This window comes from Dermacentor andersoni, chromosome 8 (genome assembly GCF_023375885.2).
Source record: "Dermacentor andersoni chromosome 8, qqDerAnde1_hic_scaffold, whole genome shotgun sequence".
Lineage (NCBI taxonomy): Eukaryota > Metazoa > Arthropoda > Arachnida > Ixodida > Ixodidae > Dermacentor > Dermacentor andersoni.
In genome coordinates this window covers 128,624,071-128,649,816 of record NC_092821.1, presented here as the reverse complement: position 1 = coordinate 128,649,816, position 25,746 = coordinate 128,624,071, and the positions used below count along the sequence as shown (strand labels likewise).

At 43.9% G+C, this 25,746-nt stretch overlaps 1 protein-coding gene across 2 annotated transcripts in view; it reads right to left on the bottom strand.

The window, feature by feature from the left end:
* LOC126525630 (nucleoprotein TPR-like) overlaps positions 1 to 25,746 on the bottom strand; it is a 118,857-nt gene that overhangs the window by 3,460 nt on the left and 89,651 nt on the right. Inside the window, exons 36-48 of one of the 2 annotated variants that reach the window (XM_055067771.1) lie at positions 24,795 to 24,890; positions 24,285 to 24,399; positions 19,996 to 20,135; positions 19,598 to 19,713; positions 18,814 to 18,891; positions 15,181 to 15,289; positions 14,111 to 14,340; positions 10,723 to 10,826; positions 9,993 to 10,093; positions 6,304 to 6,399; positions 5,621 to 5,804; positions 4,375 to 4,511; positions 2,098 to 2,205 (exon numbers count right to left, since the gene is read on the bottom strand). In XM_055067771.1, the coding sequence (XP_054923746.1) occupies positions 2,098 to 2,205; positions 4,375 to 4,511; positions 5,621 to 5,804; positions 6,304 to 6,399; positions 9,993 to 10,093; positions 10,723 to 10,826; positions 14,111 to 14,340; positions 15,181 to 15,289; positions 18,814 to 18,891; positions 19,598 to 19,713; positions 19,996 to 20,135; positions 24,285 to 24,399; positions 24,795 to 24,890 (1,614 nt within the window). The remainder of the gene's footprint in view (positions 1 to 2,097; positions 2,206 to 4,374; positions 4,512 to 5,620; positions 5,805 to 6,303; positions 6,400 to 9,992; positions 10,094 to 10,722; positions 10,827 to 14,110; positions 14,341 to 15,180; positions 15,290 to 18,813; positions 18,892 to 19,597; positions 19,714 to 19,995; positions 20,136 to 24,284; positions 24,400 to 24,794; positions 24,891 to 25,746) is intronic. The other variant, XM_055067772.1, reaches the window with a different exon arrangement.

Below are 25,746 nucleotides of genomic sequence, written 5' to 3'. Positions count from 1 at the left end.
AAAATGTGCACAAAGAAAAAAGACTTATTTCATTAAGTCTGCTTTTTCATGTTCAGTCATTGAATATGAAAGGCAGTACATGCCATTGAGAAAAAATAAGCAAGGTACATGTTGTGATATGCCGAGGGCTCGTGCAGCAAGGGTCTTGCATTCCCTGGAATTGACCTGGAATTTGCATTCCAGGTCAATTAGCTTTATTAGTCTTCACTGCATCACAGGAATGCAATGTAGTGAACCATAACACTAACAAAAAAAAAAAAAACTAACCACTGCGCAGCGAACCATACTACCTGCGTTCACTTGTTATCGGGAAAGAGGATTGCCATGCTGCTTCAAGACCACAAAAGACCTCCAGGTCCGATACACACGCCACTCAAGAAATTGATGGCACTCGATCTTCTCATTGAGTGGCTCCGGTTACGGGATCAGTTAATTCCTGCTTTCCACATTCCCGAGAGACTGTCCGAGACGTACGGAATTTTCAGATAAACTTCGATAGGTGTAATCTCTATTTCAAATTATCAATGCATCAAACTATTTTGTGACCCCTTCAAATTCAATATATCTGGGTTCAGCTGTACATATGCAAATGTGCGTGCATGGAACATGATGCATGTCTGCGAGGAAGCGAGAGCGTAAGGAAAAAACATCTGCAACAGCAGTTGTTTGGATGCCACAATACATTTAATTCCCCAGTTTCTGGCTACACAATGTGGCAGGTTTAATCGCCATGCAACTAACCTTTACAAAGAAGCCAAATTATGCCCAAGATTGAATACACAAATGTGCGTGTACGGGACGTGGCGTATGTCTGCAAGGGAGAGTAATAAATGAGAAAGAGAGCGGTGATATCGACAGTTTCCACAATGTACGCGAGGCAATCACCATGGCTTTCTGACAGTGACCCTTTCACATGATAGGCACCTGCACAGGCAGCAAGGCATATGCATGGCTGTAGTTTACTGAGTAGGGCACCACGCTAAGAGATCCTACTACAGTAAACTCTTAGTTGTACGAACATCATTTTATCGAATATTTCAGAATAATGAACTTTTTAAAAATCCCCGGCAGTTTTCTTATAGATTCTATGCAAAAATGTTTCACTTAAACGAATTTTGGAACAGTCAATATTTCAGCTTAACAAACTCGCTCAGAGGACCAAGGCTTGCACCGCACTGCAGGCGCAACCGATGCCTGCCCTCATCAAACCGCCACTCGCTGGCACTACAGTGCCCCTGGGGCAAAGCAGCGGCGCGGAAAACGAACGGCAACGAGGCATGGCCTCCGAGATTGCCCGCACAAAACGAGCAAGCATGTAATCTCGGAGGCCACGAACAAAGTAACATCGTGGGCGCTTACAACGCCGCCAGAGCAATGCGGCGATCTGTCACATCATAAACCACGGGGTGTGTGTTTTTTATTCCGACAGGCTAGTCGTGGCATGGTCGTCCGTCTCTTTCTTTCCAGTCTCGTCGGTTCCGCGTGTGCACACAAACGACCCATGTGGTGTGTTTTTCATTGACATATACAAATTCCATTTCACACATTTCTAACACTATGGATGCCATGTCTTTTGCTCCATGAATTGCACTTCAAACTTTTGACTCTGTATGCCATGTCTTATGTTGGTCTAGTGAATATTCAGTTTAGTGAACTTTCAGTTAAGTGAACTATTTCCTTTGGTCCCTTTAAGTTCACTCAAGTGAGAGTTCACTGTATTACATTAACAACCATGCTATGGTTTCCCTACTTACTGATAAAGTTATTACAGGTTTCATACGACATAAAGGCAAGTATATATCGCCCATAAATTCACAAGAGCATTACCTAATGACTGGGAGGGCTAATTTACCATGTTCGCAACACGCCAGAGTCACTTTAATCCCTAGAATGTTGCAGCACCAATGGGTTCACAAACACCCAAATATTCAGTCTGAAAACACTTCCAGCAGAGTACCAAGTAGATCGTAAACCCTTGAAGAACAACGCAAACATTGGCTGCCATGTTGATGCAACAAGAGTACTATATTACTGTTAGATTTTGTGTGGAAGAATACAAAATGTTCGACAAACGTCAACTCACTGACAGAAACTCACCTGAGGGTGCTGGCTCCTCTGAAGCCTGCGCCTCAGACCCAGCATCTGCTCCAGTGTCGGTTGCTTCCCCTTCCGATAACAGCAGCTCTTCTCTTTCCTCTGGGGTCACTGAGAGAGACCGAGGAATGGCACACGTGCTCACTCAAAAGAGAAACACCATCCTGACACAATGTCAAAATTATGCTGCAGCAAGGGCTGATAACAGCAACTGCACACCTGTAGCTGCCGATAGGTCAAGGTTGCAATGACAGATAACACTGAGCGGAAGCTCGTATTCATGTTTTTCTAGCTTATTGTATCTGAGTAAACAAGAAACTCATTGCAGTATGATGGGACATGCTCCAGAGTGATCAGTAAATAAAAGCAGTGCACTAAATGCGACGAACAACAGGTCAGTGCAGGAAGCATGAAGAGAGAGGCATGGGTGCATATGCATGTCTATACATTGTCATTGAAAGATTATGCAGCGTGAGTTCCATATGTAAGTTGACTCTGCGAGCTGCTTGCGCTTGCCGGCCGGTGAAACCGTAAAACACTAACCCCTCCTAATCAGTAGAGCCTTTGGCTGCACGAAAATACCTTTGATATATTTGATTTTCTTTATAGGCATACAAAGTTTACTTCCATTAATTCGCCTGCGGTTAATTTGATCCCGACTGAAGGTGTCAGCGGGCACCCATGGCATTTCTATGAGCCCAAACTTTCCTTATTTCTATCTTAACATTGGCTTTAATCGGATAATTCAAATTTGACCACTCCACACTTGCGCTTTACTCTATGATGACCCCAATAGTGACCCTTTTTATGGCAGTGTCTGGCTATGCGTAGCTTAGGGGACAGTACTGTGAATGTCTTGAACACCTGTCAAAAACACCTATTTTTGGCCTGCCAAAGGAAAATTTTTAAGCAATAACTGTAGATCACAATGTTTTATTACACTTTTTACTCTATCTTAAGGTGCATATTTCTTTTAACAGGAAATAGGGGCGAAAATTGCCTGTGCGATGCAATTGGGTACGAAACCTAAACCACCTTCACGGCGTTTGTGTGCTTTGCCGCATAACACGTACGTATGGGGGCGAAGCTGATTTTTCAGAAACCGGCCGCCATTGTGCAACGCACATTAGACCCTTGCCCATTAAAAAAATATTTTAATTGCATTCCTTGCCTACTTCAGCAGTTTCGAGCCTATCTGTCTTGTCTGTCCGTATGTCCTCTTATGTGGCAGACCCAGTGGACCAAGTTGTCTACTTGCTTGAACCACTACGTATGTGCTCCTGGTCGTCATGTCACCATGGTCTTTCTATCGTCGTCATTCCAGCTTCACCATTTTTCTCTCGTCATGCCATCACCGTCATGCTTTCTACCTCGAACCCAGTGGGCCCATTTGTCTAATAGCTTGGACTAGGTAGGAGTTCGGGGTGCGATGCCGTTGTTAACGGCCATTGCATGGCCATCATTACAAATTTGTCTTCAGACTCCCATCATACAGTTGTCGCGCATTCCTTGTTACACCGCCATCCTGATGTTATTGAGATGGTTCAATCCTGGCCATTTCAGCTTCGTGGCCTAACTCTCATCATGCTGCCATCACTCAATGCCTTCATTCAATGCAATCAATGCCTTCCACTCTAAACAAGCAGTCCAAGTTGTCTAATTTCTTGGGCTACTAGGTATGTGCTTGTGGTCGTGATGCCATTGTGGTCATTGCATCGTCGTCATTCCAGCTGACATCAGAGTGTCATCATGCTGTCATCATCACACCATCATCGTCGCACAGTCGTAGTCATAAAGTAATTGTCTAGCTGTTGTTTTATCATTGTCTTCATTCAAGTAACGCCATCTCATTGTTGTCCTGCCATCGTCATCTTACCACTTTCATCATTCCTTTGACATCATTTTTCTGCATCATTCTATCATAATCATACTGTCCTCAATCATGATTCTGTCACCCCTGTGGTACCACAATCATCACACAGTTGCCATCGTGCATCTGTTGTCAGAGCTCTGTCATCATGCCTTCGTGGTCGTGCCATTATAGTCAAACCAGCTGTGCCATCCAACTCTCATCATGCCGTAGAGTCAAGTAGCACAGTGATGAGCGTCACATGCCTCCCACATGTCCTCAGGGACTGACTTGATGCAGACATCTGTGGTTGTCGGAATATGTGCCGAAGTGAACAAAACCAATTATGTGCTTGCAGGGTATGCTCTCACACATTTACATTTCAGAGACTCGAAACGGAACATGAAATGGCTCCACTGCCACACACTTACCTTCAAGAACAGGCACAGGAGAGATGACAATAGTGGGTGGTGATGAATGAATGACTGCTGGCTCTGCCTTTGCTGGTGACTCTTCTGGCTCTGCAGGTTCTTCCACAATCGGAAGAACTTCGACGGCAGATGAAGGCCTAGAAACAGTACAGTACGCATGTTGCATTATTATAAAATCAATGCAGTCACAGAGCATGAAGAGAGACGTGCAAATAACCTTCCTTCTGAAATCAAAAACTATTAGTACCAGTTACTTTGCAACTAATACTGCAACGCCACCAATGTTCTCCAACATCATCGTAATCATTGTGCGCCTTTGAAATACTTCTGTTTGCTTCCTTGCTCTGCGTTGACTGAAGCAACCCTACACACTTGTTTTCAGATCCTAATCACTGTCTAATGATCTGGCATCCTCAACTACATTTTTCCTCCGATGAAATACATCTGGCCATCGTCAACGATCATCGGTTACCTAACTACGCATCCACAGCATTTATAACTCCCCTTCATTATTACCTCATCCTGTGTGATCCCTAATCCATACAACTGCCTTTCTGTATCTAAGCACTACACCTCAGCAGTTAACACATATCATTTTCCATTCCAACACTAGTAGCACAGTCCATAGCTTCTTGTGGCATTTTAGCCACCAAGTCTCAGCTTTAAAAGATGTTGCCATTTGATGACATGTTTTCTTACTTGTGTATTTTTTTTTCATTATATACAGGTCCAAACCTTCTAATCCTTAAAAAAATACTGCCAAGTGCGAAAGCATCTTAAATAATTTACAGCATTACATGGTTCAATGACCAAGTTTCGGTTTCAGTATCCAGAAGGTTCATGCATCATGACATCAAAATATACTGACTTGCTCCACTTATGTGATCACCGTAGCTGCCATACTCAATTTTCTTTTTTTATGCGAAACATCATCATATGTAGCCTTACTGCTCTGCAATGTCGACAAATTTCACTCCAAGTCATGACAGCACAACAGTGTTTGTGATGCCAGGTACGGCATATCAAGGCCAATCTTAGTATAAAATTAAAATATTTGACGTTTCCAAAGTTTTATGACTGTTTAATGTCATGCAAGAAACATGTGGGATAGAGTTCCTACAACTTCATAAATGTGTCAGTATTACTATCTTATTTCCATCATCACTTCGAGACAAATGCATTGCTGTTATCGCGATGGCATAGCAGGTTATGCAGAATGTTACTTGGTAAAACATCGGCCCCGTACCCTTCGGTGGACTCTGGAGCCTCCATGACCAGGACAGTAGGTGGGCTGCTCACGACGAGTGGTCCCGGCTGTTCCTCCCCCTCCTCCTCCTCTTCCTGGGAAGCCGCCGCTTCCTCGGGCGTTTCCTCGGGGGGTTCCTCCACCACAGTTGTCTCTCCTTGGAACAACGACGTGTCTCGCGATTCTGTGCAGCAGGAATGCAAGGAGTGTCCTTCAAATATCTTTATGCCATGAAATGAGGTTATACCGCTTATTCAGATACTATTTCGATTGCGATCGAGCCCTAATGGGATAGAGATTAGAAATCACGATTCACTCTTTTGCGCAAGCTACAGAAGGAAGCCAATTGCGATTGAGAAATTAAATCCTAATAAGCCTTGATCATGATCGAAAGTATCCCGTTTCCAGCCTGAAAAAAAGCCTGAAACAGCACACACGTCACATGAGTTGGGCACAAAGCTGTAACTGCAAAGAAATGGTAGTCAAAACTCAATAAAACGAACATGGGTGTGATGATGTGCACAAACTAAAATAAAATTTGTGCATGAAAAGCGAAGAAAATCCACAAACACACACACACACAAGCACAGGACACCATGTCCTTTGTGTGTCCATGTTTTAGCATGGCTTATTAGTAATCTTATATGCACCAATCTTTAAATGCAATTATTATGAATGCTCACCAGTTGGAGAGATTTGCAGTGGCGTTGATGGCACACTACGGCCACCACCTTCCTCAAAGTGTGACAGGTCCATCCGTGTGTCGTCTACTCCCACACCTGCAAGCATAACCATGTATGCTATTACTACTTTGCCATACAAATAAATTTTTACGGATTTTTTTTAACACCTGGAAGCTTCTTTTACTATTTAGGTGCCAGGTGTTCCTCAAAAATGCAACAAACTAAATTTATGCCTAAGTAGCACATTAGCAGGCTTTAAAGGGGCCCTGAACCACTTTTTATTGAAGAGTAGAAATGCATTGGTAGTTAAAGTAGGCTATTTGAGAAAAACTTTGCCGCAAAAACTACTTCAATGCGTTCAGCAGAAGCGGACTTATTGGCAATCAAACATGGCCTTCGCAATGCTTCCACTCCTTCTTGAATGGCTGGCACTGCGAAGGCTACGGCAGAGCGGGGCGTGCCCACAATGCTTCGCCTTCTATATGGCACCGTGGCACGCAGTTCAAATTTGCTTTTGGGTGTTAACGTAGATGCCACTACTTCTGATTTTGGTGCCAATGACCCGCCAAACCCTAGCCAAATCCGGCTGTCCTCAGTGGGTTGCAGTGCACTTAGCCAGTGGACTCGTGGCAACACACCACAGTGGCCGCAGTATCTACACTACACAGACTGCAGCTACATGCAACTGTAGTGCATATGCAAAGTGTTGGCTTTGTGCACGATAGGGCCCGAGTGCGTGCTTATGATCATACGCCACAGTCTGACCATGCTATGTGGTGCGGACCAGCTTTTTCCTTCACCAGCTGACCGACGAATAGCAGCCACATCCAACTTGCGCATTTTTGAAGCGCTATCAATTAGTCTACCAAGGCGTCTAATTAGGAGTGGCCAGGAGTGAGTGTGCGTGTGGTCTAACCTGAAGTTTTACGTGGTTCAAGTTTAGCTGAGCATTCGAAATTTGTCTAAATTAGTGAGACCCGTCGGCTACAACATCGATAAGCAAGGTGGCCAAAGTTTAATTCCTATGTGGGACGGCCTCGGCAGAGCATACGTAAGCAGACGTTAATCGGCTTCTTCTGCTACTATGTAATTATTATAAAAATTTAAAAGCATATTTTTGCTCACTTCAGCCTGTTTATTGAACTTTGTCATTACATATACAAAGTAACAGCAGAAAGAAGCGCAGTGATCCAAACACCCTTCTTGATTGATGTCAGCTATTGGCTAATAGCAGCAGCATATGGGAATCTGCTGTATCATCAAATAAAGCATTCAAAAAAGAATGGCAAGCAGACTTTTGTTGAAAAGAGAGCGTTTGAGTGAAAGGTGAGTTTGCGCTCTGCTTGCGAGCTCCATGCACCGCATACAACCGCAAAACTTGGCTGAGATGTTAACAGCAGCGTATGCTATCCGCAGGCTATGTATTTTCAGGAATGGTTCAGGACCCCTTTAAGTTGAAACACTATTTATTGGCAATACGTTGCTCAATGTTAAAAAAAATTTGCCCAAAAATTCAAACAACTAATACATGCTAACTAATACTGTATTTGCCTGAATCTGATGCACACTTTTTTAGCAAGTAAATCGGTTTGAAACCAAAATCGTGTTTGCGAAATTTACAACAGCCTACCATCAGAACGCAGTGTCCTCACCATACAAGATGGTGACAGAGCACGCTTTCGCAAAGGTTGCTGCGAGTTCATATTGTTCTCAACTATGATCTGGAGTAGTATTCCCAGCCAATAATCTATGGAAATACTACCACTTTGGCCAGCTTTCACGTGACTCGGCACTGGATGCATCGGCGTACTCAGCCACAAGCATTTCCGACGCTGTGCCAAGCTTGGTAGCTGCACCCAGGGCCAGCAACATCGTCGGCTGGATAGTTCGACAAGTCCAATGCCCTGAGTAAGGCAAAATCTTGCGAATGTGATAGTACAGTTGAAAGTGACTAAATTATTTGGCGGGTCGAATTAAACAAGATGCAAGAAGAATGCCAAAACATGCTGCTTTTTCATTTGGCAGCTTTTGCCCATTGCTAGCAAACCGCCGAACTAAACGCGTGCACTTTCGATGTGTCCAAGGTTGAAAACCAACGTAGAAATTCAATGTGCACCCATTTTTTAGCAATAAAATGGGTAAGTGTCTAATATGTGCAGCACAGCGCTGGTCAGTTTTTAAAGTCAACTTCACAGAACAATTTTTGAAGTTCCCTTCCCCACAGTACATCCGTGTTTTGCGGTAAATCGTACGAACGCCACGACGGCGGTTTTGTTTTTGCGGCCGATTGCACCGGCGCAGGCAATTTTCGGCTCAATACATCCAAAAGGGAAAGGGTGCACGTTAGAATCGGGTAAACACCGTTATCCGACATTGTGAGCTATGGTTATTGCTTAAAATTCATCTTAAGGCAGGTTGTAAATAGGCGTTTTCAACTGGAGATGACGTGTGTTCGACGTACGCATAATACACATTGCTATACTTTAGCATGGCATCTTCAAGAGGTTTTTACAGCTATTATATATAATTCGACATACAGAAGACCTTTGTTAATTCGGCTTTGGTTGGATCGATCCCGACCAGACGTCCCGGTCAGCACCCATACATTTCTATGGGCCCAAACTTCCGCTATTTAGATCTCAAAATTGGCCTCTACCGAATAATTTGAACTTGACTAATCAGCTTCACCGCAATACAGCCATGTTATGCGGTGAAGCACACGCAATGCATTGCGGTGAACCATACCAAGAATGGAAAGGGGCTACTGTCACGAGACAGTATGTGTTTCTTGATTAAGCACCTAGACACCTAATAAGCATACTGGCAGCCATTCAGAGCTCGTACTGCAACGGGAGATGGCACATGTGCACGTATAAATTAAACAGGTGCTATGTTTCGTAATTGTGGCACTTTGCCCCGCTTGGTGCATCTCACCACACAACATGACAGTCTTGCGGTGTAGCTAACTTTACCAGCAATACTGCCAAGTGCGGAATTTCGGTGTTCTTTTCTGCCTTTTGTTTAATGCCACTCACCGGACAATTCAACCAGTTTCATCAGCCTTGTCAAAATCGAATCAATGGAAGTCGACTGTATCTGAGTTAGATATATCCAGGATCAACTCTATTAGGTAATTAGTGTTCCTCAAGCAACACAGCCTCTTTGTAACTCTCAATGCCCCCTTAGAAACACTTCATAATCATCAATGTTCTCTGAATCAGAGTTCGTAAATGTTCTTGAATTTCTGCACTGTTAAAAAAAAAAAACATGCAAGCTATTTGCACAGTCTGCAATGTCAGAAAAAAGCTTCGTCACGCCATCTGTCATATAACAAAAACCAATCATAAAATTTTGGTTTAACCAACTTCTGTGTAATAAGCTCAAGCAGCCCATGAATCTTTGACGTTCCTGAATTATTCTGAGAAACACATGTGGGTTTCCGTTGGAGCTTCGTTCTACTGTCAGGTGAATTACATTTTCCCTATGGACTTCCACAGCACTGAATTGCTGTAGTAATGGTAAGCATGGTAAATGGCATGGTTAATTAATGGTATGGTTTGGAAAAGGCAGTGACGACAAGGCTAAAACATTCCACTGGCTGACCAATCTCAAGAATTCGTGCCAAGTTTTGGACTGCATCACAGTCAACAGCAAAAGGTGAAATCATGTAAAGTGCTACTGTGACGTACCTTCCTGAGATGCAAGTTGCGACAGGCCAGATGGCTCTGGTGCAGATGGCCCTTCGGATGCACTGCCGAATACGAAGCCTCCATGGGGCACGTGAGGAGAGCTGCACACAAATAAACATGCTATGCTGATTGAACGCACTTGTAAAACAGCACAGAAGTGAGGTCAGCTATCAATGAAGTCAAACACTGTTATAACAAAGTCACATTTGACACAAAAATACTTTCATTGCATCAACATTTACTATAAGTAGTATGGTTTATAAGGTTTTTGGTTTATAAGTTTTTTTTCACTAGTTCACTAGTCACTCATCCTTCCAGCGCTAAAAACATTCTGTATAACTAGATCCTGCTACCCTTCACCACCAGTCCTATCCAATACACAGGACAACAGTTTTAGAGAACCTGTCTAGTAAGGGCATGATAAACCGGTTTATCAATAAACCAGATGCAGAATAATGTTCCCGGGATATGCACTCAGACTCTGTGACACTGAATGCATAAATAGTCGGACACTATTGCCATGCTCTTCAAGGTGAACAAAGAACCCACAGCAGCACAGAAACATCAATTATATGTTTTGTTTCTTTCAACCTTAGGTGACTGCTCATTTTATTTTGATAATCCTTGTTTGTTATGCCGTGGTTCAACTGTACCGAACTACTAAACCTGATTACTGAGTCATGCGTCAACTGTAACGCAAGTCAAGCCACAAGCCTGCACATCAACTCACCCAACAGCCTCGGCAAAGCCGTCAGTCCTTCGAGGCACAAAGAGGGTTGGTGTGCTGGGCACGATGCTGTCATCGCCTTCCTCAAAGCCTGCAGCACTCTGACTCTGCAGGAAGCAAACGATGCAATAAAAAAGAATTGTCACTGAAAAAATGATATTCACAATTTCGCTAAATAGGGTCCTCCATGAAGAAGCAATTAAAATATTCATTGCATCACTTTCCCATCACATGTCCCCACTCACACGGAGGTTCCTTAAGGTAACAGCATTTGGTGTCTTTGATAGCGACGTCCTTTGGGCCTCATTTTTTCATGCAGGTCAGTCATGCCCACACAATCACATTCCACACAGGCCCTCAGGTCCTTGACAGGCCAGTCACTCAAGCCTTATATCATGCCGACTACCTTACAGCTATTACACACATAAGCAATGTTGCAATAGCAGAGTGCCAATCTGACCTGCCAATACAGTATAGTCCACCTTTACAAGAGACACTGACTCAGTATTTCGCCATTAGTTACGCTCAAGATTATAACATGAAGACCTGCAGGCCGCTTTTAGGTTTCTAGATATCTGGTCAATACCTCATGTCGGCCACTTTTTTTCCTGTCAGAGATTAACAAATATTGTTCTTATTACTGGTTAAGTGTTCCCTCCAAGAGCTGCCAAAGCTGTGCATTTACAAGGCCCAACAATGAACGTAAAACAAGACGACCTCGCCAAGGTGCAAATCTCTGCTCTGAACAGAAGTCTGCCCGAACATAGTCGACACAGTCTAAAGTAATGGCTTCAACGCATGAGTCGGACTCCTGCAGAAGCAGGACTAAGAGTCGAGCGACAGCAGTGCTTCTGCAGTAACAACGGACTGAGCAGATGCTGCAGTCCCTTGGTGTTTAGCATCTGGTCGGGCAAGGCCCACGAAAACTAGGCCTTACGTATAATGGCTTCTTTTCAGAGACACCTGAAAAAAGCCAGAAATTAGAGGCATGGTTTGCGTACGTTCTTTTCAGGTTGTTACCTGGATGACCTTCAGAAAAAGCTCGACAGTTTTTCTATAAAGACCAACTCAATAAGCTTGATTGGGGAACAACGGTACAAGGGCTTACAGGACGCACTACAGGAGCACAAACGTGAACTTGTTACAACTGGTTCATTTCATGAAGAAACACATGGGAAGTGGATGCATGGAAAGAAATGCCCCCGTGCAGAGAGCTATGTGAAGAACATGAAAAAAGAAAACAAAAGAGGAGGAAGTGGTGCGAAACAATTGATGGATCGTAGAGCATGACATATAATTCCCATGTGTGACCTTATCGCCTAACACTTAGCCTCGACTTCAATTCCAGATTTTACTGGCCATCCTCAATAGAGACTTGTCTATAGGAAAGTGCTATGAAGAGTGTGCTCACAAAGTGACAGCGATTTTCTCAAAGAACAATGTAAACTTCTATAATAATTAGCCTAAGCCTGTTATATCTATGTCCCACCACTGATGTTCATGTTCCTGTTGCGTGTCTCATAAGTCCTTGCATTATTGTGTTCCAATCAAGCTATTTCAACAAGCCCCATCACAAGACTAAATCAACAGTTTTTCTTTCTGCTCAACAAATGGAGCAGAATTTGTTTTCTAGGTTGCCTATGCTGCCTCCAATGGACCCTTTGGAAAAGTTCCAAGCTGGCGCTGCCTTCCTCGAAATATACAATCGACCAAAGTATCGTGCCCAGCACATAGATATATGTGATTACTGGACAGCTGGTTGTAATGAACAAGAGAAAAAAACAATGCAGTAGCTATGTATTAACAAGTGCCTAAATCTTTAACTGGCATTTTAATTAATGGCATCCTTGGATGGTCATTCTCAAGTGCTCTGAAGCACTCCTACAAGGCCCATCTTGTATGTTCAGAAATTTGAAATGCAGTGCTCCGACTACATTCAGATGGCCTTTTCCAATCGCCCTACTTCGTATCAGAGCTGCAAAGAAATCTGGTCAGTCTCCAATTACGTGACCCAACCCATTCCCCCGGTTGCACTTGTTTCCACGGTTGCACTTTCTCCATTCAAGCAGACTACAATTATCACTGACAATCACCAATATAACTGCATGTTTCTCATCCAAATTTAGCCAGCAGTCATGAGCAACATTACCGGAAGTTTCCCTATGTAATTGCTTCCTTCCCTCTCACTGGTCTGAAAAGCAGCCAGCTGTTTGGTTAGTGCAAGATATTTTCTACTTTGGTTCAGAGTGGCTGTGGATATGGTATGTCTAGATTTGGAGAATCATAGCGACCATCCGAAGATGCCACAGGTATACTCAAGCACTTCTGCATTTTGACCCCACCGGAACGCAGCTGCTGCAACTGGGAATCAAAACGACAAGTTCATGCTCAGCGGCAAAAACGCCTAAACCACTAAGCCACCGCAGCAGGTCTGTTGACTGCTAGATTCATGACACATGATACCTGTGCAAACAGCACCCAAAGAGAAGATGTGCACAGCGTTCTACGTCTTCTCTTTGTACCGTTTAGTATTAGCACTGGCAGCATGTACAGTAGGGTTCTGTAAATTCAACCTCGATTAATTTGATTTTTCGGTTAATTCGATCCCGACCAAAGGCCCCCGCCAGTGCCCACGCATTTCTATGGGCCCAAACTTTTGTTATTTCGATCCTAAAATTGGCCTTCACCGCATAATTCGAACTTCACCAGTCAGCATGGACACGTCTGACTCCTATGGTAACAATTCCGACCCCTTCAATGGCAGCGTCTATCTCGGTAGGGCTTAGGAGACTGTGAATGCATTGATTGCTTATCAAAAATCTCACGTCGAAGACGCCTATTTTCGGCTTGCCCTAGGAAGATTATCAAGCAACCACCATGACTCACAATATCTGTTTACGGTATTAATCCGATTCTAACGCGCGCCTCTTTGTTTTTGTTTTTTCGAAAAAATTGGGCCGCATGACCCGATACGATAATAGTCTTCGCGGCGGTCGTATGCTTTACCGCATCACAGGTATGTATTGCGGCGAAGCTGCATTTAGAAAACCAGCTGCCGTTGTGAAACGCGCATTAGACCTTTGCCTATTGCTGAAAATCGGGTGCTCGTTGAATTTCTACTTTGTTTAAGTGCTTTAATGTCCTTTCTATGTTAGTTCTCTACTTTGGACACTTAGAAAGTGGGCATGCATTTGATTTGGAGGCGTGTGAGAACTGGGAAAATATTGCCAAACGAATCAGGTGGTGTTCCGGCGTTTTTTTTTCTGCATTTGTTTAATTCGCCCCGCCCGATAATCCGATCGATTTCGTCGGTCCCGTCGATCGAATTAACAGAAATTGACTGCATCACGAATGAGAAGAAGGGACATCTTGTATGGGAAAGGTGACGCACCGACGCCAGCCGCTCGTTGCGCACTCGGGGCAGCAGGGAAGGCCTGTGCTGCTGCAGCAACGAAGGCGCTACCAGTAAGGACGCTGGCACCTCCGCCGCGGAGGATGTGTTGACGGCCGGTTGGAGTTCTTCCTCTTCCTCAACGGGCTCAGACGAGCCCTGCTGTACATCTTCATCTTCAGCCAGGGGCTCCTCCATTTCATTGTCCTCGCCCACTTCATCGCCGAGGTCTGCACACAGCGCCACATGTTGACAACAGTTGGCAAATAGGCAAATAAGTAAATAAGTAAATAAACAAATTAATAAATAAAGCAACGATGCAGAGCGCCTGCCACAATCCCAAGCACAAGCTACAGGGTAGACTGGGACGAGGCTGATAAAGGAGTTGCAGGGAACAATTGCAGCACGTGGGTGAGGACAAGAACACCATGCATGTCTTCAGTCAGATTGCTAAAATTGTGACAAAATTTCACCAGCTCCCAGTCTTGCTTTTGCCAACTTTTGCAAGAAACCAGCTACCAGAAGCTTTTGGAAGACAAATAAAAACATATGTGCACTTCTTATTGCATAGCTATTTGAACTGGCAGTTGAATTAAGAGGCAGTGGCGGAGTTGGGCTGATAGCACAATGTGTTGAATTAATGACCACAGCCCTATTGTAGCAAAGTGAGGGCCACGAAAAGAAATACAAATTTAAGGGCCAAGCGCGAGAAATATGATGGGATTAACAGAAATCTACAGGTTCAGAGTGTTACTGGTTGACAAATGACACAGTTAACTGAAGATTGCAGCAAGAACCTATTGTCTTGTGATCGCCTTAATTGCACTGAATGATGAAAATCACCCATACTGCTGAACTACCAACCTTCAGAAGCAATGCCATTCACATAGCCATCACTCAAGTGCTAGCCATCATGCTTTAGCAAGTAGAGTGAAGCTAGCACAACATCTCTTCGGGGATGGGGCACACATTTCTGGCACTAAGCACTACCAAACTGTAGCAAATATCCGAAGCCCAGAGTTTACAGTGCACAACACCAGCAGTGCCCGCTTTTCGTTGGAAGCACTGACCTACGATCTCAATCTCATTGGCATCGTCCATGTCCCGTTCATTGTCATCCAGCGACTCTGGCTCTGCCATGTCCTCTTCCGGCACATCTGCTTCTCCGGGGCCACGACTCTGCAAACGGACCCCCGCCACGATTTCAATTTTGACATTTCCTGGTCGCAAGGGTCATGTGCAAGAATGCCAGTCTCAAAAGAGTTCAATGCATGGTGATAATTCCTTTACGTCGCTAGAATTAAAGCAGGACCTACCCCTAGCCCCCTTTACCCCCCCTCCCCCAGCGCTATAAGGAACACAAAACTAAATAACTCAATTAAAGCCTGCCCCTGGCTCTCCTGCGCTATGAACATAAATATCAATCAATCTATCAGTAAATAAATAAATCAGGAACTGAGCATCTAATCCATGATAACGAGGTTTTGCACAGGCAAGTTTAAAAAGCAGTTGAGAGCAAGAAGTGTGAAACATGAGCTTTTATTGTGCACCTAAATCAAAAAGCACACAAAAGAATTCGTTCATGGTACATTGTTCTTGAAAGCTGTGTTTGTGCAGGATGAATAGGCAAGGGGTATAAGAATATGACGTACATAGCACTAGACGTACATAGTGATCTGTGTTCCTATATGTCCGGTCTGTTTACAATGCCTAACTTAGTTTTCGAGAACTAAGCACACAGATAAACTTATTCCACTACCTCATTAGAATGCAGCTACTACAGCAGGGTATTGAAACCACGACCGTGTGCTGAGGAGTAGAGAAGATAGCGGTAGGTTGCCTTTACAAGTTACTGGCAACACTGGGTGTTTTTAAGTGTGACACTTTAAGGTGCCAGGGTGTATGCGCACAGGTGTATCACAGTAAACACGAGAGATTAGAGATTCAAGCAGTCGCAAGGCTGTATTTCTCCATGCAGAAATAAATAGTGTAACCTCACTGACCCGTTCCCATTACGTACATTTTCCAGGAGCTAATGTTCACAATCAAGAACACAAAAAATGAGCCAATTATACGCTCATTTTTGATCGGTTCATACGTTCCCAAAAAACATGATTTTTCGGCACCAACGTTCAGTACGTCGCCAAACTGTGATAATATGATAGGTTTTTTGGCAGCTAATTCCATGTAAGGAAGAAAATGCATGAGGCGCGCGCTATCAAGAACAGTATAAGTATGGCCCTGCCCACCGCAGCAGCTTCACCGCAATACTCGCCAGCCCGTATCATGTGAAACCGCCGGTTTCTCATTTCAGTACCAGTAAATCGCCGGGGTCGTCGTACGCGGCGTTCACAGCTGTCGCTGCCAATCCTATTGCAATAAGCATTTTCGCCTATCTATTTCACAGTGCATGGTGCCGTCACAAGCGTAGCGCACGCTTTTAATAGACGATAACCGATACGGGCCACCATTCCCTGCTGCAGACTGCAATCGTATTTGTTTTCTGGCCAATAGATCTCACGTGAACAAGAAAAGGCGCGAGGCGCGCGCATTCGAGAACAGTAATAAGCCACCCATCTCATGTGAAAACGATGGCGCGTACAGTTTCTTATTCCAGTACCAGCAAATCTCTGCCCGGGTCGTCGCACGCCGCATTCATAGCTATTGCTGCCAAACCTACTGCAATAAGCATCGTAACCTATCTTTTTTACAGCGCATAGTGCGTAGTGCCATTGGTAGCATACTGCACACTTTTAGCAGGCGATAATATAATATAATATAATTAATATAATATATATTAATATATTTATATATTTAATATATATTTAATATATATTTAATATATATTAATATATTATTATAATATAATATAATATAATATATTCCCTGCTGCAAATGGCAGGATGTGGGCACTGAGTTTCGCTTCAGCGGCATCCGGCGTCGCCTACCAGCTTGATTTCGTTACGGTTTCCCGTCGCCCTCTTAAAACATCATTCAATAGGAAAACAACTAAATGCGTCTCGGGCCACCTGAGCGCCACCAGCTCGACACGCGTTGATGTCTCGTGCCGCAATGACGTGTACGCTTCGCATTATGTAGATGTCAACAATAGTTGTCTGTCCTTTCTTTAGTTACTTCGGATCGTACGTTTACTAGTTAGTTTGCTTTTTCGTTCGGTTTTTCAATACATATGAACAAGGTTTTAGTGTATAACAAAAGAGAACAAGAAAACAGAATACCAGCGTCACGATTCGTTACTGCAGTCACATGGCATGCAGGGAGTGCTCTTATTGGCCGATGCAAATTTGAATCATTGGCGTGCTTGTTTCGCACACATTTTGGCAGCAATGAGCTGTGAATTTTTCGGATTCTGTGGCAGACATTTCAAGATCTGCCTGGTTACCTCAAGTTCCTTTCAATGCTGCGTTCTAGCTGCTGCCTGATGGTGATAAAGACATCATTTTTCACACGATAAGGTAATATGTTTACTTCCCTTTGCAGCGGCAAAGCTACTTAGTATTGTGCGATCTGACGTGTGCAAAGGTAGGAACGTTTCAAATTGTCACTGGGGCTTGAAGATGATGCAAAGCGTGCAATAGATAAGGCTCCCATGGTAGCGAATGCCACCAATCTTGCTGACATGCCAAGATTGGGTTGCAAGTGATTGCAGCCTCCTGATAAAGTTGTAAGGTGTCTGATAATAGCCGACAAGTTGCATGATACTGCACACAGCAAACATTTTTTTTTTTCTTTTTGGGGGTGGGGATGCGCAGGGTGGAGTCAAGCCAGAGTGACATTGGTTGCCGTGCAGCAGCTCGATTATTCATATCACCTGCCCCGACACAAAAACCAGTTTGCAACATTAGAAATTTAACACACTGTAAGCTACTGGATTTGGGGCAGGGCTTTTGAAAAATTTGTATCATCCCGCAATCCGTATCAGGCATGATCATATCACCGAGATTCTACTGTGTCGAGGTTTAACTAGTCATTTTTCCAATATATACCAGACTGTAGTGCCACTGTCATAATAATACAGTGATAGAACAAGCTTATGCACTACCTGGCAATGGCAACAAGCTGATATTGTAATGAAAGAGTTAAACTACTTAAATAAATTACTTAAAGGAACAATTATTTTACATGCTAAGCTAAGCAGAACAGAGAAATGTTTTTGGTGCTCGAGAAGCTTGCCAGTGTCACAACACAAACAGGTCAAGGCATGGGCCACTGCCCTGTTCACAATTGCCGCGAAGTCATTCAAGGAGTGCAGACTACAAAAAGAAGTGGATTAAATGGAGGATGACAGGTTGCAATTCATAGACAGCGATAAAGAGCTGTCTGACAGTGATAAAGAGGAACATTAGGTTTCAATAAATTTGCATCCTGCAAAATTGATTCTATGTGTTTCATCCTTTTCTAATTGCAGGAAATCGGAGGAATGCTACTTTTCTTTGTGTGTGTGTGCTATAAAGGCCGGGAGTGCATTAGATTTGGGTGCACATCAATAGCTTACTTTAAACGCATTGAAACTGGGTGTGTGCCAAATTCAGGTAAATTCAGTAGTTGGCCAGTCCCAGATTATTTGATACTTAAGCAAACTGGCTTTAAAAAAAAATCCCTTTTGTTGAGCGCATGGGTGATAACGAGGAACAAGAGTATCTGCTGCGAATTAAGAGAGGCTGTAGCTGCTAGTGACTCACCGTGCCACACGTGACATTCATCTCTTCGTCTTCGTAATCGTCCTCCATGCCAGACTCGGCCCCCTCCAACTGTTCGGTCTGTATCACAAAATGATAGTCACAGGAAACATCAGTCTACAAGAAACAGTTAATTTCGACAGTCTCAACTTTCTGTAACTAATTAGCAGCTTCGACTGGGAAAGTTCTGTAGAAAGTGGTTCACAGTATGAGTGCTTACAACATTAGTGAGCCACACATGGTTAGGCTGGTGCCTTAACAGTGAATCGTGATGTAACAGTTCAAGCAGAAACAAAGATAAAATGTGCCTGCTAAAGCACAAATAATGTGGATTTTACTTCCTAGACTAATGTCAAACTGTAGTTGAGATAAAAAATTTGCTTGCCATCACAGTTCCATTCACGCAAGTAGGGCAACCCTCTTCACTATTCTCCGTCAAAATGAATAAATAATATCGGTATTTAGGATAAGCGTTAGCAACCTGCTAGTTTGATCAACCTCATTGGTTTTAATTATTCTCTGCATAACTAGCACTCCTCAATTTTAAGCACATCACCGCCTTTAAGAAGCTCCAAGAAATGCAATGGAAAATATAGGAGTGTAGACAACATTTAATTTGTGTCATACTTTACAACAATATGCATAATTTAGGACCTTTTTTGGTAAAACAGCCCACATGATGCTCTCCTCACACTGCTTCAATGCAAAAATTTTTCTTAGAGTAGCAGCTTATAACTACTAGTAGAAAGAGCCACGCAACCAGCGGAGGGCAAGAGCACATTCTCACTTTTGGCTGCTCCTCTTCAATTGCCTCATCGTCGCTTTCGACAACAATGACGTCATCCACCGTGGTGGACTGCTGCGGCTCTTCTGCACTGGTTCCGGCGAGAGAACTCGACACGCCTGAAAATAAAAATAATAATAAAGATGAAAAAAACAAAAATGGATCCAAAACACACAACAGGAGAATAAGCAAAGAATAATCAAGGTGTGCAATATTCCAAACCAGGTGCTGTCCTTATTTACAAGTCAGAATGTAAAACACTATAACAATGACACCACTCCACACCTCAACAAGTGGGGGAGAGCGGTGTCGAAATTTTGCTGCTTTTGCAGGTGGACAATACGTGCGAAAATATGAAGCAATCTTTAGCATGAAAGTCAGTGAGATGGAGAAAGGCCCACCTTCCTCGATAGGTTCAACCAAGGATGAGGCCTCTTGGGTGCAGACAACCTCGGCAGTGCTCACAGACGGCTTGAGCTTCTTGGAGAGCGGTGACTCGGACCGTGGTGCTGCGGACCCCAGGCTGCTCTGTGTGTCCGAGCTGCACAAACCCCACTACTTTTCAGCTTTCGCGTTATTGGCCCCAAAGTGTAGATGGCAAAAGTGATGCAGGTTGCACAGAATAGCAAATACATTTGAATGAAGAAAGATGCAGCTTTTGAAACACAACTGCAACAAAATTTCCCTTTGCCTAAATTGGTTATATATGAGTAGTAGAGTCAACATCCGATTTTTCCGACTCCCTTATGGGCCACGAAAACGTCCGAAAAATCGGGCAAGCGTAAAAAACAAATGTATGCTTTTTACTGCCCCCAAGGGCTCAAATCGCCACACGCATGTCTGAAATAGCTTTGAAGGCCTGCCAATACACTTATTAGGCATATCGGTGCTCGTACTGTGATAGGAGACCGTGAGTGCACGCATGTATAATTAAGAAATGAATACATACAGTGTCCCGTAGCAATTGCCCCTTCCCACTCTTGATATGCTTCAGCGGAATACTTTGCGTATGCTTCACTGCACAACACTGTATAGAGGCGAAGCGGACTTTCGGAATCCAGCATTATGCAACGCACCGCGCTTCCCGAGCTTCCAAGACATTCGTGAGGTGCTTGCACTGCACGTGCTCTCTCTCTCTCTCCCATCACTTCGTAGTTGAACTAAGGCAATTCACAGATGCAAAACATCCCCAGACTGTCTGCCTCATCTACTCAAAAGATGGCCAAATTGAAATTTTACTGTAAGTTTAGCTTTTAAGCAGACACTAAAGCCAAACTTAAGTCCACCTAAAGAGATAGATTAATGCTGGAGAACAGCTAAGGCATCAATATCACCATAAACAGAGCTTTAGTTAAATAGAAATTGAGGTAAATGCAGGACACGATTTGACAATTGACCGGGACATTCAAGTACTAGCCTGATGACGAAGTGACTCATCGTTATATTTTTGTCACTGGTACTCAACGACCCATAATACAGCAAAATCTTGCTAAGTCGAACTCCAAGCGGACAAAAATTTATTCGAATCAAACTCAGCTCAAACTAAGGAGCGCCCCATTTAATATAGCACCCCATCAATTGCACTATACAGAGCACAAAACCAATATCGTCACTGGGCTCACATAAAAAGTGGTATATTTCCTCCATCAGTGCTTGACGACGTGTACCGGAAGAAGCCTAGGTGTCGTATAAAGTCCAAGTGCAATAAGATCACGCCTCACGAGCCGTTTGCTGTTAGTGCAAGGGAAAATGAAAGGGAGTGAGCAGAGAAGGATAATGGCTTCATGTGCGCCATCCTCCGGAGTGCCCATTGTTGAAGACAACGCAATCGAGTGCTCACTAGGAAGGGGGCATAGGTGAGTGCACGACAACGTGATCAAGCATGTGCTAGGGGGTTCTTTCCTGCTCCATTTAAGCTGGATAGGAAAGGAGGGCACACACCGTTCTGCTTGCTTTGATTCGATTACGCTTCCAGTGCATCTTTCCTCATCATTTAACACGTAAGCATAGGTGACCGTCTGTGAAATCGGCGTGATTATGTCTGAAGCCATGTAGATAGCGAGCGCCGGAGGAGGGAGACGCCTGGAGGTGGAGAAGAGAATCGCCGTGTTCACACCCTTTCCATTTGTGCTTCGATGCCGTGGTGCTCACTGCGTATGTTCGCGGAGTCTCTTCTTTGCACGTGTAGCACTTGCACTTTTCCTGTGTCACAGCAGGTGTTGCACTGTCGAGATCAATGTAGCATCCGCAACCGCATTCACGCCCTTTCCGTTCGTGCCTCAACGCTGCAGTGCTCGCTGTGCACGTTCGCGGTGTACACACGCTTGCACATAACCCGTGATCACGAAGCGAAATGTCACTAACTTTTTACGGCATATGATGTTACAGTAGCTAGCAACGCATCAAACCTTCACCTTTGGCTCCGTTTTGTTAGAAAAGCCTTTCATGGGAGTGAGGAAATTTGTTCTAAATTGTTGTGCCAGTTATCCATCGATTCAAATTAAGAGCTTTCGAATTATCGGGACTTCACTGTAAAAAATCATTTCATTGCATTATCACATGGAAGAAAATGCTACTTGCTTACTTCTATTTGAGTCTTAGAAAAAAATTACTTTTGTATTTTACCCTTGACAATGACGCGGGCGATTGAAACGTTTCGTTTTCACTAGACTCTGCGCTGCCTGTGCTTTCACGTTTCAGTAGTCTACGCTTGTTACAAGGGACCCACGAATAACAGACTTTCGGATATGATGGACCACATTTCAGCCTTAGTTTGTCCTACCTATTTTATTAACTCAACGAAGTTCGCTTTTAACGCACCGTGCTACGATGAACTATCGGCTAGAGCAGATGAAATTAGCAGCAATTTCTTTTTAAATCAGGCATATAAAACATACTTTTGCTATGTCGACACAGGCTGACAACGACTTGCGAGGGTCAGCCAAAGATCATGGTTAAATATCACGCGTGCGAGGGAGGAAGGCGAGGCGGAAATACACTGTCTTCTTTCACGTGTGAGGCGCGGGGGGGGAGGCAGAGAGAGAGAGGGGGGGGGTTTACTCCGGCAGCTGCTGCTTACGGCGCGGCCATCATACATTAAAAGCAATCTGCCATGTGGACAAAGTGCGCCCAGTGCCAGCAGCTTCGTATGCACTGTGCTTTCGACGTTTAGTTCGCACTGAAGCGAGAGACAGCACGAAGATCAATTCGCTCGCTGCAACAGCTGCACTTTTCTTGCTTAATTTTGCTATCGCAATCGAAGCTTTACCTTTTGGGCAAAGCTGCGACCTCATTTGTTTATTTTTTGCTTTGAACATTTGTCACTCATTCTTTGCAATAAAGTTGTTAAATATCGCAATGAAAGTTTATTAAGCGAGGCGTTTCGGATATTGCGAACTTCGGATAAAACAGACATTTTTTGTCAGATTATCAGAGTCCGTTGTAACGAGAGTCAACTGTAGTGTCATTATAGCATAGTGTTGCACTAGTTTTGCTGGCACGAAACTCTCACAAACTGCAAGTAACAAAGAACGAGGCTCATCATGATGAGCGTCGAAGATTGTGCTTATGATTTCAGCACATGCTTTCCCTTCCTCTTTTGCGCTGTTGGTTCAGTCACTGGCTCTGTCTTGGCTCGGTTTCTAGCCACGATTTTTCGTTTGGATAATAAATCATAGCGCCGGCTGTCGGGCGCCATTTTACTCACCAATGGCAATAAAGGGTGGTGATGGGTGTACGCAATGTCACGTCTCCCCGTTCCGGGGTTGGCGATTTAAATTGCCCTAGAGGTATGCGGACCCTTCAGATGCAATTTTCTCTAAGTCTTTTCTTGGCATGAAAGAAACGCTGCAAGGTTTATGGAATGCACTTAAAATACATGCGGACTTAACATTTGCCTTTAGCGTCCCTTTAACAACAGATGGCACGACATAGCTCACTGATTGTCAATGCTGCTCGCGTCTCTTATTTTCTGACATGGTAAACCAGTGCAAAATGCACACACATTTTTTAACGATGCAGAAATTTAAGAACTTCCTATGATACAAGGGACTTCTATAACGGTTATCATTTGTCTTGAAGGACAATGATGACGAGAAAGAAGCCACGTTGCCATAGGAACACTAATTACCATATAGATACATGTAAGGGCTGCACCCCCAACTCAGCAGCCCAAGACATGAGAAAAAAAATTTGCAATGGAGAAGCAATTGTGTTCAATGCACCGATGCCGCACGCACGCATCAGCTAATTTTGGCACACTGCTTACTTCCGCATGCTCACACTAAATGGCAAGGGCTGTGAGTTGACCTCTGAGGCAATGATATATCCGGGGATCCGGGGTGTGCACAAGTCACCGGCTCCGCCGGCACCATTTTCACCAAAAGGTTCGGTTCTGTGTAGCGGCCGCACCTCGCCAAAATTGTGAAAAAAAGAAAGTGCAACCCCTACAGAAGTCTATACAGGATACTAATTAAGTTCACTAATTAGCATAAGTCTTACGTAATTCTTTATCTAATTTCCAGAATAATTTGTAAAAAGTTCAGTACCAGGTCGTCAATAAATCTCATTTCAATTTAGAGCCTGCTAATGCGTTACATAGGCAAAAATTGCATTTGTTGCCCTCTAGAATGACACCTGGCATCCAAAGGGTTAACATTTTCGGTCTAGCAAACGAGGCAGCTGCCCCCACCTGGATGGCTCCTGGTCCACATCCCGAGGCCGCTTATGTCCTCCTCCTCCTCCTCCTCCTCCTCCTCCTGCTCCTCCTCCTCCAGAGGCTGACGATGGGCCCTCGTCTGGTGCTGCTGAGGGACGAACAACACAACATTTGATCATGCACAGCTTCACTCATGGGATATTGCACTGTGTTTTGCAGATACTTTAATACTAAAGGCGTGAGCTAAAGCTTCCACCTAGAGCAGTATCAACATGACGTTTCCAAATTTTAATTTCTGTGCGTCCTGGACCTGAAAGCCATAGAAAAAATATGTGCGGATCCCGCGCGCTGTGGGAATCAGTTGAAGTAGCATTAACAGCATGTTCCTTGACAAATAAGCCTGCATAAATCGTACCAAACGATGATGCACTACTTCTAACCAACAAGTCTGCGGTATAAGCTGGTTAATTAATGTTAAGGAGCACAAGCTGCACTAGTCAAGTAGCTGTCATCACACCAACGTGCACATGATGTCGTGCATACCAGCTGCAGTGCTGGGCTCCGCTGGTTGTGCTGACGGTGTGACGGTGACTGACACCGTGCTGGTAGGCACCACAAGCTCTACACCAGAGTCTGTCCCTGCGCAAAGAAGGTGGGAAGGAATGTGATCAGACATGTTATATTGTATAAGCACAGCATTTGATACAATGTACAATTTACCTGAAATATTGGTGCCAGAACAGTTGCGAACCCAGTGGAACTTAATGAAACCTGTTGGTTGAGGCTGTTGGTAAAGCAAGCTGTATACCGCATCAGACGCCAAGGCATACCTTGAGTCATTATGCAAGAACCTTTTCTTGCATAATGGATCCTTACCAACTAGCTCAACTTTCTGTCGTTTATACCTTGAGTCTACGGCTTTAAATTGCTAAAATGTTTGAAGCTAACCCCTCTGTGTCATCAACAAGTAGAAAACAAAGGAATGTGTGAGTTAATTCACAGTATGGTAGTTTTGACATTTCAGAGAGTGCTTATTAAGTGCTGGTTCACATACTTGATTTGACACATTTGGCTGTCACTCTCAGATGGGTAGCTCATCTCAATAATATGTCTCTGCTCATACTTTTACAGCCAAAGCAAGAGAAAGTGAAACACACATTTATTCGTGCTCAAAGAAGCCCTCGAAGGCCCCACTGAAAATTTTGGTTATGCACTAGAAGGTGTAAAGCATCCCTCGGAGCATCTTACCACAATAATTTTTCAAATTAGTTTATTATTAGAGCAGATAGGAGAAAGCAAAATGTTGTGTTGCCATGCTTTCAGGAGGTGTAATTCACTGCGAACACAGACACCCTCTACCTTTGCCTCGATTAGCGCCGTCTTAGCTGACTTCATACGGGATTGGCATAACTAGGATACGGGTAGCTTGTGCTCAGCAGCGAGCAGGCTCATTGTGGCACCCCGCATCAGCTGCAAAATCTATGTTACGTAGCAG